The following is a 14,456-nucleotide window of genomic DNA, read 5'->3' as shown; positions in this document are numbered from 1 at the left end:
TTTCTAAACAAGATATTCTTAAGAGCGTTTCGCGTTTGAGGTTTTGGTGGGTACGGGCTTCCGTAGTTCTCGTAGTGGTAGAATGGCCGTCTGGATGTGGCTTCGCTGTGTTTTAGGGCCTCATCTTCAACGAATTCATCGTTCCCCGGACCAGTCTCGACCTGACGGGAGATCGGGAAGGAGGGTACGGATGTGTACAGTATTTTTGCATGATTTTTAAAGCAGCTGAGTGCGAAAGATTGAGCAATAATTAATCCTTTCGCTTCCATTTAGCTGCAGCTGCGGCCCGGAAGTGTCAGGTGTTTGTTATTGAAACCCTGCATTGCAATGACATTTTAGAAATGAATGAAAAGACAAGAACGCAACGACACGCTTTCCTTGGTCTCGTTGTGTTTTGTTTCGTCTCGTCGTCTAAGGAGCGGTCATTTAAATTCAATCTATCTTCGATGATGTCAAACCGCTTCTGCTAACGCTAGCCAGGAGCCGAGGAGAACCCAGGAGGAACGAAACAGAAACAAATAAATTGAATAAAAATATTAAACTCAAACAGGGACAATTTAAAGGCATAAAAACTGTAAAAAGCATTTGGGAAGACAGAATTGTAGAATACATTCTGTCTTCAAATTATAATGCTAACAGCTAAGCTAACGTTTGCTAACTTGCATGAAATTAACGATAGATCGAATAAGTGATGCGAAGGAAATGACACCGCAACCACAAAAGAATTAATTAAAAGTATCCCTAGAAATTAAATGAGAGCTGGAGATCTAAAGAATTCGACGCTCAGCATCGAATACATACACTTCTACATAGACTTACACACTTTATTAGGTACACCTTGCTAGTATCGGGTTGGGCCCTGTTTCGCTTTAGTTCTTCGTGGTACAGATTCCACAAGGTGCTGGAAACATTCCTCAAGGATTTTGGTTCGTACTGTTATGACAGCTTCACGCAGTTGCTGCAAGTTTGTCAGCCTTACATGCATTATGTGAATCCCATTTCACCACATCTCAAAGGTTTTGGTTGAGCGGGTGGTAGGTCGTTTGAGTGCAGTGAGCTCATTGCCATATTTAAGAAACCAAACTGATAAGGTCTGAGTTCTGTGATATGGTGACTGCTGGAAGCAGCTATCGGAAGAAGGGTACACAGTGGCCATAAAGGGATTGACATGGTCAGCATCAATATTGGGGTAGGCTGTGGTTTTTAAATAAAGCTTAGTTAGTCGCCCAAAGTATACCAAGAAAATATCCCGCACACTCGAGCCGGTGCAATTTCTAGCCTCCTTTTCTATTCTTAGCTGATACGAGTGGCACGTGGTGTGGTCTAAAGCAGCTGTAGGCCATGTGTGTCAAGATTCAAGATGTGAACAAGATTCAAATTCAGCAGATGGTCTTCACTTTGTTTACATGCCTAAATAGTTCTACCTGCAGTTGCACCTAATAAAGTGGCCATGTTACTATATGTGGTGATGATTGAAAGGGAGAGGGAAAAGATCAATAGGAACAGATGTGCAAAAACAAAGCAGTGAATAATATATCCAGTATGAATATGTACAGATGTTTACGTTCATGAGTACAACTTTGTGTTCACCTGTCGCACAAGTGTGCAGTTCTATAGAGCTAATGCTTCCTGTCAGCAGAGGCGAATGAGTGTGTTGGAAATGTGAATGCAGATTGATACTAATGCTATTATCAATTTTGCCTTTAAGTCAGACTAAAGCAGTTGATTAGCTTTTTGATTCCAGATCAATTTTATCTTTGAGTCTATGATCTGTAAATTGAGTAAAACGAGAGATGTGCAGATTAAGATGTGCAGAAGGTCCACAGTGACATAAATGTGATGTCACTGTTTTCCAACTGTCAGAAAAACATGTTGTTATTGATACGATTTCTGAGGGCTGGACAATTTGGAACCAGCACTCGGTTTCCATACTCTGTGTGTAATGAATAATAGACAGAATAGGATGTTTTGTCTTTTATGGGGAGAAATCTGTTCATTGACCACCTTCATCTCACTGTCTGAAATGTGTTCAGCTTTTTCCTAATGATTGTTGCAGCCTTGTGAATGACTTTATTGATCCTGTTGGCATCTCTTCACCAGTAGACCACAGACTGCTTGAAGATCTCTAGTTGCATACATTGACTGAGCTGAGCTTCCACAGATGATCCTGGTTCCATATATTTCTGCCTACATTTAGCCTTTGCATTCAAACTTTAAAAAGCAATCAGCAGCTTTGCAAACAGCTATAATAAGAAAGGTAGATGAATAACAAAGATGCTGCCTGCAGTTTCTGTGTGCTGTGAAGAAGGTCATTAAGTGCTCAGCAGGTATTTGTGCGTAATGTTAATGTTCAAATTTGACCATTACCTTCTCAGTCTTGTTTACATTTAGTAGCAGTTGATTCCTGCTACACCACTTCATAAAGTTATCCACCAGTTCCCCAACCACCACCACCAAGTCATCAGAAAGCCTCTGCAGGCAGCATGATTCAGAGCTGTAATAGAAATTTTAGGTGTACAGAGTGAACACGCATAACTCAGAACCTTTCTCTTTCTATTAATAACTTGATTTTACGTAACATCAGGGAAACTATTGATGCATGATATGATCAGTATTTCCTTCTCTTTTGCCAGGGATGGAACTACCAACCTAGGGGTCTGGAAAGACACACTGACAGCATTCTTGGCTGGGTCAGTATTATATCGTAATGAACTGTATAGAAAGAAGTAGGTGGAGTTAAACAGAAGTAGATTAAATTAATGATTAGTGATTTGTTTATGATTTCTTCCTCCAGGCTTCAGCACTATGGTCTCTGTCCTACTACAGCTCTCCTCTTCTTCTTTGCTATCTTTACAGGAAAGGTAGGCTGATTCATGAATTGTGTGACTACAGCTGAAATTATTAGAAATGTTAGTCAGTGTGTTGATTATCTGGTTAACTGGAATTTAGTCAGCAGCCATTTTTTATAAGTGATTACTGGAGGAAGTGTCCAGTGGGAAGGTTATTTTTGTAAATTTGAAATTATTTCAGGCATTTGAAGCCACTGCCTCGGGGTGTGGGAATGTTTAATAGACATTTTCACTATTGTTTGATGTTTAAAAGACCTGAGTTAATCTATAGATTGGAGTAAATAATTGCTAAATGAATTGATAATAATTGTTATTTGTGCCAGATATGTTGATGCTCCAACAAGTTGCAGTTAAAAATGAGTCTCACGATGCCAGATGATAATTTAGTGAATATATTATAATACATTGTGATGATGATAATAATAATAATAATAATAATAATAATAATAATAATAATAATGTTATTTTGCTGGCTCTGAAAAAAAGTGAAGCAAGTAGTTTTTGTTTGATGCACAGTAAAAATAGCTTTGAGCATCACTTTGATTATTTAATGTGGGAATTTTTCATTGTTCTGGTTTTTTCTACATTACGTGTGTTTTTTTTTAATTTTTTTAAATAGATTCATATAATTATACCAGTCTCTTTGTCCAGTTCTGTTCCTTTGTACTCTCAGTGAAAAATGGCAAATTAAAAAAGAAGCACTGAAGCCATTTTCTCATTCATTATCTCATTCTACTTCTAAAATGTGAGCTTCATGGGTTTAGTGAATGTCGTTTTCAAAAGCTTTAGGACCATTTTGGGGTTATTTATAATTTGAAACTGTGACTGAAGGTAGAATACATGGTAATTAATCTAGTGTAAAGACATTATAGATATTATGAGAAGTGGTTATGAGTACAAAATGTGAACATTCTAATTATTCTCTTAAAGAAATGCGAGGCTTCAAAACAGGTGCATAACCTGAGAGAGTCATATTAAAAAAATAAACTGGAGCACTGAGAGTGCACGGAGAAATAAAATAAATATTAACTAAAGTTAATATATTGATTTTACCCTTCTGTCCTCAAATCATAAGATTAATGATTTTTCTAAAGCTTTCCCTGATTAGATGCAATAACAGTGTTTACCATCTATGATATCCGACCCTGCAAAATGAAGAAATGTGGTCACAAAAAATTAACAAAAAGGCGTTCATTTCAGATTTTTAGGGTTTTTTCAGATGCATTTATGGGTTCATGTGTATCTCAAAGAATATTCAAGTTTTTACTTGTAATTTAAGATTTGTTTTTTTTATTCACTTGATATTTTCTTTTAGGTTTTACTACAGAATATTACCTCCTTCTCACTGCTATTTTTTCATTAATTTGCTTAGAATGGTTTCAAATAATCATCATCATAATTTCCACTTAGACACATGTGGCCATATTTCTCTTTCTGCTGAGAAAGGGGGGAAAACTACCATTAGGAGATGTACTTAGGAACTGCTGTTCACATGCATGTGGGAATAATATAAAGCTAATCAACTGAAACACCCAGTAAGACTGTGCATCAAGAAAGTAATTGCTTGAGGTTGTGTGTTACTCCTTAGTGTAAAGTGCTTATGGTATTGATTTATGCACATGGTTGTAGGGTAGCTGTCAGCTTGTGAATCTTTTTATCAGTGCTTGTTAATGAGCCTCGAGTCTGGCAGACAGATGAAGGGGTACACTATGATGGTGTTTGCATCACTGTTACTTTGTCTGTCTTTAGGCTTCATCTGTAGCAGTAAACTGGTTCCTGTGAGTCAGTATGTGGGAACTGTTCTTGTGTGTCTTCTTGGAGTGGCCTGTCTTAGAGGTGAGGCTGCTGATTTGAACTCGCTGGGAGACGATGAGTAATTCAGTTCATTCATCTTTCGAGATCAAAACCAATGCTGTGTATGCTGCATGCCAATAAGATTTTATTACCATTGAGACAGTTGAACAAGGTCTACACCCACGAGGCATACTAAACGTACCCTTGAGGATTTGCAGTGAAATGTGTTTTGTGTCTCACATGGACTTTGCTATAACTCCATCTGTCTTTGCTTTCCCCCTGCCTCCCTTTGCTCTTTTCATTTATCGCCAAAGGGTGGGGGAGATTTAGGAACACTGATTATGTTCAGTTTATCACAATTCTTGAGGAAACCAAGAAGAATCACACCCCAGCAAGCAAGGTGAGATCATAGCAGCTGAACTCAGAAGCTCAACATTAATACTGTTTTGAGAATTAAGAGAGATAAATGACTAAGACATATTTTCTGCTTTCCTTCCAGAAAAAACTGAGATGCTATGACTTTGACTTCTCACATTGGCCTTTGGATTTCAGCTGGACTGAAGTCAGCAGTCCGTAAGTTTGTTTAATCTGTAGTGAACCTGAGGTTGCTGCTTTTCTCTTCTCTGCTTATTTTAAATATATGAATTCAAAGCACTGGGTAGTACACTGGATGAATACAGCCACTGAATGTCAAATGCTTTGTGGCTCACTTGATTCATTGTAAGCCTTTGACTACCTGTCTGACAGAAAGCTGTCCAAGGCTGGCGTTTCTCTGCTGAGGCCAGAGCCCAGATTAAGAGGAGCAGCAGACAGTGTCCTCCACTCTGTCCGCACTTTACCATGCCACATCATCAGGTAAATGCAGAGTTTGTGTTACATCTCTTTTCCACCTACATGGTGTCTGTGCTGGTACTGATGCAGGCTTGCCTGTTGAGATCCATTTCTGCATGTTTAAGAATGGATTGTTAATATCACAGCAAGTGGAAATTTGGGTAATTTCCATGGGCACATCGGGTGCAGCCTCTGGCAGTAATTGATGAATTTTGTGTGGAAGACTCTTCCATAAAAAATAATATCTTTTGTGGTGAAAATGCCTGGACCCAACACCACATCTGTGGAAAAGGGGTAACACTGATCAATGATTTGTTAATTGCAACGCACCAATGGAGCACCAATGGAGCACAAACTCTTAACCTTAGGCATCCTATTCCATCCCCTTCAACCCTTTTTTTTTTTTTTTTTTCTGAAAATATTTTTTAGCCTGTTAGCAGTTATGCCACAGTGTCATTATCTGTCTTTGTCTGCAGTTTTGTCATTGCCCACACGTTTGGGAGGAGGATGCTGTACCCCGGTTCTGTGGGTTTACTGCAGAAAGCCATGAGACCAATGCTGCAGCAGGGTCAGGCTAAATTAATAGAAGAGGTGGGAAAGAAGCATATTTGGTTTCTCATATAGAGTATAATAAATGCACACACTCAATCATTTTTGTCCCACTTTGTCACAGTTTGACGGCCAAAGAAACAAGCTGGTGGCCTGTGACGGTAATGAGATTGACACAATGTTTGTGGATCGAAGGAGAGATGGGGGACAGAATGGCCAGACTCTGGTAAATGTCTGCAGTGATTTGTTATTTTATGCCTTGGGCTTGTTCCAGGGTCCGACATCATTTCTGTCGCGTTGGTCACGTTACAGCTGGTTCTCTAATTCTGCCACAGGTCATCTGCTGTGAGGGGAACGCAGGCTTTTATGAGGTGGGCTGCATGAATACGCCGCTGGAGGGTAAGGAATGCTTTACTTTCCAAGAGCTGAAATATTTTGTAGTGACATTTAAATTTCGTGCAGTGGGAAATTGTCGCAGTTATAGTTCAGTATTGTGCTGATGTACACTGTAGGTGGCTACTCTGTACTGGGCTGGAATCACCCTGGCTTTGGAGGCAGCACGGTAAGCAGTGTTGGTAGATTTTTTTTTATTTATTTTTTTTTTTTATCATAAAATAGGTCTACAATGTATGTGCTGCATACTGTACTGCTGTGTGCTTGAGTTAGAACAAATAAACAGCTCAGTGGAAAATACCAGTATGTGGAAATTCTAGTTTTAGCCAGTGAGTATTGTTCAAGAGGAACGTGTACACTCCCATTAAAGATAAAATCATTTGGGAGGTTACTTAAAGTGTCATTGTTTATGTGTAGGTTGAGCCTGTTAATTTAGTCATGCATGATGGGCGGGTTTTTTTTTTTTTTTAAACCTGTATTTTCCTTTCAGGGAGTCCCGTTTCCCCAGAATGAGGCCAACGCCATGGATGTGGTGATCCAGTTTGCAGTACACAAACTGGGATTCAGCCTCAGCGACATTGTTATATATGCCTGGTCTATTGGAGGATTCACAGGTTCTCAAAGACAAGAACAACACATGCTAATTTTTTAATTTTTTTTCCAGTTTTTTGTGCTAAAAAAAAAATTTAATTCTAACCTTGAATACCCAGAGGTAAAAATGCAGCACCCACACAGAGCTTCAGGATACTGTAGAGTAATCTTAATTTCACCTGTTTATTCTGACCATGTCAACAAACATGCTAATGTTTCAGCCTCATGGCCCTCGTCAGAGCATGGCTGGAATAAATCGCTAAAATTAAGATTAGTCAACCTTATCCTGAGGCTTTGTGTGTGCGCGGCACTCTCTTTAGCTTTTGGGTATTCAGCTGAAGTACAGTACATGATCAGCACTTTAATGTTAAGTGTGAATTATGGTATGTAGTCCTTCCTCGGGCTTATGTTTATCCCTTATCTGTGTTTTCTTCTCTTTTTTTTTTTTTTTTTTTTTTTTTTTTTTGTTCCTCTGTCTCTTTATTTCTCTTTTTAGCCAGCTGGGCAGTGATGTCATATCCAGAGATCCAATCATTAGTGTTGGATGCCTCCTTTGATGACCTCCTGCCTCTGGCCCTCAAGGTCATGCCTGACAGCTGGAGTGAGTCCTAGATGTTAAAGATCTCAAACTCTATGTAGCAACTTTTTGTAGAAGTCAGTAACTTGAGTGTATTTGGTCTCTTTCAGGGCCGTTAGTACAACACACAGTTAGGCAATACATGAACCTCAACAACGCTGCGCAGGTTCTTAAGTGAGTGGGACAGTCTGATTGCAGTGACACTAATCGTGAAAAGTCAAACTCTGAATCACTGAATGTTATGTAATACAGCCGCTAACAATAGCAAAACTACATTTTTTTTAGTGGATTGCTCACAGTTGTGTGGTTGATGATTAACACAAGCGCATGCAACTCTTTGTGCAGATACCAGGGACCAGTCCTGCTGATCAGGAGAACCAGAGATGAGATCATCACCACAACGTAAGTCCACACATGTCATGGAACTTATAAAGTCCTTCAAATGGCTCAGCATGGCAGGTTTGCTTTTTACTGCCCAGCCCACTGCAGAAATGTCCACACATGATGCAGTCAGACCACAGAAAGTTCAGTGATTGCTGGTGACATGAAGTGGGCAGGTTTTCTCACCACTGGGGTGAGCAATTAAAGCAACTATCAATGAGAATGAAGGGTATTGTTGGTTGACATGAGATACGGTTACCTAGGTAACCAGAGCTTGGAATATCTGGTAATTGCATCAACCACCAATGCGTGACAAATAAAACATTTCCGGTGTGGACTTTCCTAAGCGGGGACTTTTTTTAGGGGAAGCTGGATTTAGAGAAGGAGAAAGAAAGCGCTAAATGACATCTCAAATTAAAAATGCTCAAAGATGAAGGAGATGGGGCATGTCTAGTTACCCCATATCAGTTTCCCAAAACCTGGGAAGATAGTTGGTGACCTGGACACACTGACACACACAAGTATCTATAATATATAATTATTAAGTACACTGAATTATCACCCATAGTATACCCTTACTTCATCCATAGAATTTGCTACAGAGGTGTGCATTAACATAGTGAACATAAATATTCATCCCAGAGTCATCCTGGGCATGCTCTATGCTCAGGGACACTACAAGAAACCTACAGAGATACTACAGCTCGGACTTGTAACATTTAACTTGCTGAAGCCTGCAAAGTTGAGTACAATTAGAAGAAGATTGAACAAGTGTGGCTTGTTTGGAAAGGTTTGCCGGGAGAAAACCTCCCAGATGCCTGCAAAGTTGCATCTGAACAAACAACAAGACTTCTGGAACAATGTCCTTTAGACAGATGAGACCAAAGTGGAGATTGGTGTAAACCAAACACGGCATATTAGCACAAACACCTCATACTAACTGCCAAGCACAGGGGTGAAGGGGCTGCTTTGGTCTTGTTTTGCAGACACAGAACCATTTTGCCTTGCAGTCATTGAGTTGTAACTCCTCTGTTTTCCAAAGTATTCAAGAGTCAAATGTGAGGCCATCTGTTCTTCAGCTAAACATGGCTGAAATTGGGTTTGATCTGAAGCACAGCAGCAAATCTACAGAAGGATGGTTGAAAAAGAAAATAATCAAGGTGCTGCAATTGTCCAAAGTCCAGATCTCAATCTGATTGAAACGCTGTGGCAAAAACGTTAAAAGAGCTGTGGACAAACACACCCACAAACTTCAATGAACTGAAGCAAAGCTGTAAAGAAGAGTGGGCCAAAATTCCTCCTCAACGATTTGAGAGGTTGATAAAGTCATGCAGAAAATAATTAAAAGAAACAAATAAAAAGCTCAGGCTCCAGACTGCTTTAAATACAGCTTCAGGGTTTTTTTCTACTCTTAGGTCTGTATAATAGCAGTGACAGTGGATTCTGGTAACGTGGCTGACTCTCAGGCACACAGCTCTGGCTGTGAGTACAAGATCCCACATTAAACCCTCCTATTTAAGCTTCACGGTTGTGAGGGACAGTCATTCAGAAGAAAGTTGATTAATATGGATTAGATTGTAAGTAATATAAAAAAAGATTTTAACAATTGTGTACCAAGCAAACAGTTGTTTATTTCCACAGCACTTCCATAATGTAGTTGACGAAAGCAAACTCTCACAATACAGAGAGAAGTAGAAAGTTCACCCTCAGTCACAAATTGACATATTTCTTGGATAAGCAGTAACCGGAACTTCTTACTTCCTTTGGTTCGGTTCATTACAGTTATGAGATAGCTGTATTGTAGATTTCTCCAGGGAACATGAATGCCAAGTTGAGCTTTTGACTCAAACTGCAGAAAATATTCAGTGCAGCGATATTTGATTTGAAGCCCTTGCACCGGGTGTTTCAGTTCAGTTTGCCTTGTAACCACTACAGGGAACGTGAAAGGAAAGTCAGTGTTTGTTACTTACAGCATTAAAAATCTGATTAAAAATCAGTATTTATCTGATGATGATAACTGTCTGGATTTTTCACAAGTTCCTGTGCTTTTAGTCCAAACTATTTCCAGTAATAACATCCTGTAGTCATGATTTCAGTGAAGGTTATGAAAGTTTTGTGTCTGTGAATGGATTTGCTTGCTTCTATTTATTTTATTGTGAAGAAATATTATTTAAATGTGAAAATTTGTAATGTGATGAAATGTGTTTGATTAAATATATGAATAATACAGCAGTCTGAGTGAAGACAGATTCAGATGGATTTAAAACACAAATTCTTACAAAGTTGCTACAGGATGTGAGTTTAACTACAGAATCTTAAAGGCACTCGGCAGTCTTACTTTATATAGGAGTACAAGCAGAACACCACCAGTTGGCAACTAGTTGAGTGGAGTCTCCTGTTGCAAAGAGACCCATCGAAGGGTTGCGTTTAACAGCGCAACCCTTTCCATATTGATTGCAATCTGTTGGCGCTCTGTCTGCAGATAAATTAGACAGCAGTTATTTGCAAACCTTTAGAATCTGTCTGAGTGTGATTGCAGTCAGTCTGAGTTGGATCATCGTTGTTTGGAGATAGGTTGCCTCCTGCAGGGTGACCTGTGCAGTTTCCTTGTGATTGTCCTGCAGTCAGTAGCACCAGCCACGCCTATGTTTCCTCGCTGTGAGGAGAGGCTGTCGTCACATTTTTACTCTATTCATATTTTGTTGTTTCACATGTAGTTTTAAAATAACCTTTTTATTGTTGGATTTATTTTTTTTAAAGTAATTAACCTTTGAGTTTTATTTTGCATTTCAGGGGTCCTGAGGACATCATGTCTAACAGAGGCAATGACCTCCTGCTCAAGCTGCTACAGTTCAGGTTGGTCTCTTAGCCTTCAATGTTCTCATTGTTCTCGCTGTTCAGTCAATTTGCACTTGAGTAATACACTTTTTAACTGGCGATATCATTTTTCTGGACAGGTATCCCAAAATAATGACAGATGAAGGGATCAGAGTAGTCAGACAATGGCTCGGAGCCTCCAGTCCATTAGAAGAAGGTATGTGGCACAGTAAAAGGTGTTATTGTAAAAGTCTGACTCCTCCTTTTAAACATCTAAAAACTATAATTCACATTTCCTCTTCGTGATGGTTTCCTTGGACAGATCTTGTGTTCTGATTACTCAACAAATGATTCAGATTGTGTTGCTCCGGCTGAAAATCTTCACAGCACAGATCGTTTGCCTCAGGATATTACAGTAGACCTTGTTGAAAATTTTACCCCGAGGTACAGAGTTACAGCGCACAACCTCGTGTTTGTAAAAACGATGATCATGCACCTGTTTACACCTTCAGAATTTGTACAATGCAGAAAACCTTTGTTTTGACTCGGAGGTCATTTAAATTAAATAGGTTTTTATTGTTTTATTCATTTTTATGGGTAAAACTTTTGATAACTTTATGGATTTGTCACATTATGGCCAACCCTGCATGAAATTTTTACTGGAGGTGCGATCCGCCCAAAAACTAAAGTGATTAAGTTTTGAAAATTGATAACCTGATCTGGGTCCAGGAGAGATGCATTAATGTTGTGAAATGGGAGAAAATTGGGCAGATTCTGCAATATAATCATAAATACGTTAAGAACGAGTGAATTTATTGTAGAGGGAATTTCCAGCCTTGTGGTGGTTGGACTCAGACATCTACAGTTATGCCCTTAGGTATTTAAACAGTTTGCACACTTGACAGGAGATTTTGAATCAAACAATCAAAAAAGCACGCTTACCAAAAGTACTGTATCACCTGTTTTCAGATGCTTAGAAGTAATTGGACCAGTGGTTTACAGTTTCATGGCCTGGTGAGGCCTGTGCCCTTCTTATTAAGTGACCATTAAACCAATAGGAGCTGAAGTTATATTTGGTAGCGTTTTACTCTCAATGAGAAGACCAGAGAGATGTTTATAGACCATCATTAGACAAAAACACAGACTCATCAGAGGGAATGTAAACTCTAGAAGTGGTCAAATAAACAATCTGATTCTTTCTTAAAAAGAAGGAATGCACTCACCAGAGGTAGGCAGATCATTGTGAAGATCTATAACCAAGAGGGGCCTTTGTGAATGTAAATACAGAGGGTTTACAATAAGGTGCAAACCACTGGTTACACACAAGAACTAGTAAGGACATGTGCACAGTCCTGAAATAAAAAGTCTGAATGATGGGAGGAAGAGTAAACCTATGGAGAAACAGAAACTGCTCGTGATTTGAAGCATACCATGTTTTCTATAAAACATGGTGGAGGGAATGTTATGACAGTGTAACTAGGTCACTGATGTTTGATGTTTTTGTGACTGCTGACTGCTAGAAATGGCAACATGAACTGGGACGTATACAGAGCTGCAGATTCAGCCAGATGCTGTTAAACCGATCAGGTAGCACTTCGCAGTGCAAAGGGATAATGACCAGAGTGGTTAAATCTAAAGAAATTGGATGGCAGTCATTTGATCTCAACACAAATAGAGCATCATTTTCAATTTTTACATGCAACTCACTGCAGCAAAGAGCCATAAATAAGCAGTAACTAAAGGTGGCTGCAATTATAGGCTTGGCAGAGCAAGGTAGGAAATACGGCATTTAGTGATGCCTATGGTATCTGGACGGGTACTAACTGAATGTAAAGGATTTCATTAAAGTATTATACTTTGTCATTTTACTTTTGAGCGTTGGGAAATGAGGACAGCGTTTTAAAGTGGCTGTTATTCCTTAGCAGTAAATGCAATGTATTTTAAAAACAGCTTGAATTCAAGCTAAGTCTGCCCTTCACTCCCAATCCAAGCTACAAAATTGGTGTAATTGTCCAAAAACATGTGGTCCTAAATGTATTCAAAGTGTAAATTTTGGCTATATTTAGGACACCAACTTGCTCGTAAATTTGTATTATTAACTGTATAATAACACCAGCTCTTTGTCTGCAGCGTCTGTGTACAGTGGCTATGAAGTGGACGACGACTGGTGCGTGTCTGTGCTGCAGTCCTATCAGGCAGACAGAGATGTTTCGTTTCCATGGAGTGTTGGTAAGCCCTGGGCTGCTTTCACATTTAAAAGGCAAATAAACTCCCCACAAACATAAAGTGTTTTTAATACGGTCTGATGCACTGTTAATGTTACCAGGTGAAGATATGACTCTAGAGGGAAGGCGGCAGCTGGCTCTATTCTTGGTAAGGAAGTCATCCGCTGTTATCAGTGTGCTACATCTCCGTGAGAACAGTTATTCCCCTGTGTGGCTTAAAGGGCAGCCACTTGTTGTCTTTATCTGATCTGTCCAAGTTTGATTTTAATACATTCAAGTTCCTTCTTTTACGCTCAGCGTCTCATTTCCTTTTCTCGGTAAGCCCCATCTTCTCGTTTTAGGTCGGTTTACCTTCCCCCCTTCTATTGCATCCCCATTTTAAAAAAAAAAAAGAAAAAAAAGATCACAGCTATTCAGACAGCATTACCACTAAAGAACACTTTCCTGGTCGCCATAGTAACCAGCTCACCTGTGCTCTCAGGTTGACTGGTGTAATATATTTCACTGCGCTCAGCTTATTGAAGTCATTTAACATCAAACAAGAGGAGTGCCATCAATTACAGCTAATGCTATGCTTTTCCTCCCCTGGTAATGCCTTCTAAATTAGGCTTTATTCACCTCCTGTGTAAACCCTTAAGAGATGGGAGAGATTTGTAAGGCACTGAGCCAGATAGACCAAACCTAATATAATCAAGTTCTGCACTTTTTGTTCATTGCCCTCCCACACCTCTCATTCCACATTCCTCCTCCATCCCTGCTGTCTTTTTCTTTCTCTCAAGGCACGAAAGTACATGCGAAACTTCGAAGCAACACACTGCACTCCTCTCCCCGCCATCGAGTTCCACCCGCCTTGGAGACTGTAAAAAAAAAAAAGGGGGGGAAAGCCCACTGATGGATGGACGAGGGCAAAGACAGAGGACTCGTATGGCCGGTGGTCAGAGTTTGTTCCTGGCACAGCGTGAATGTACTGCTGTGATTTTGTTCTAGGATTTTTCTAAGACGAGTTGTCGCGTATAGTTTTGCCGTGATGGCATCTAGAAGTATCTGGTCTACTATTTATGCCCCCTCAGACAAATCCCTGTAAATTATAACATGTTTTATTTTAGTTTTTGTAATGAATTCTACTTTTCAGTGTTTCTCCTTTTAAAAAGAAAAGAAAGATGCATTTTAAATAAATGCACAAGCCATTACTCACTCCTTCCAGTCTCCCCCTCTTTGGCTGTATTTCTAAAGCAGCTGTAAGTAGAAATATGTTGTAAGTGGATTTAAAAAATTCCTAATATTGTCAGGCCAGAAGAACTTAAGTCTTTAAAAATGCAGCCGAAGCCATTCAGGTTCATTTCCTTTCTGTGGGCACCGTCTTTCTGAACAAAGCTGTATCCTAAAATGATGCTCTTAAATGTTCTATTAAATATGCCGAATGAAAATTTGACAAGGGATTTGATTCTT

At 39.4% G+C, this 14,456-nt stretch overlaps 1 protein-coding gene across 1 annotated transcript; it reads left to right on the top strand.

Moving 5' to 3' along the window:
- Positions 1-44: 44 nt before the first annotated feature.
- abhd16a (abhydrolase domain containing 16A, phospholipase) lies at positions 45-14,439 on the top strand. Its single transcript, XM_026183919.1, has 20 exons — positions 45-184; positions 2,634-2,690; positions 2,795-2,861; positions 4,599-4,685; positions 4,958-5,043; positions 5,143-5,216; positions 5,391-5,498; positions 5,951-6,065; positions 6,148-6,249; positions 6,359-6,422; positions 6,536-6,585; positions 6,907-7,030; positions 7,504-7,608; positions 7,695-7,758; positions 7,930-7,986; positions 10,759-10,821; positions 10,923-10,999; positions 12,913-13,011; positions 13,109-13,155; positions 13,787-14,439. Exons 1-20 carry the CDS (start codon positions 83-85, stop codon positions 13,868-13,870), a joined length of 1,632 nt encoding a protein of 543 aa, XP_026039704.1. The 5' UTR covers positions 45-82; the 3' UTR covers positions 13,871-14,439.
- Positions 14,440-14,456: the final 17 nt, after the last annotated feature.

Source organism: Astatotilapia calliptera, chromosome 11 (assembly GCF_900246225.1).
Source record: "Astatotilapia calliptera chromosome 11, fAstCal1.2, whole genome shotgun sequence".
Lineage (NCBI taxonomy): Eukaryota > Metazoa > Chordata > Actinopteri > Cichliformes > Cichlidae > Astatotilapia > Astatotilapia calliptera.
Note: the sequence above shows the minus strand (reverse complement) of the source record. Positions and strands in the feature narration are given on the sequence as shown.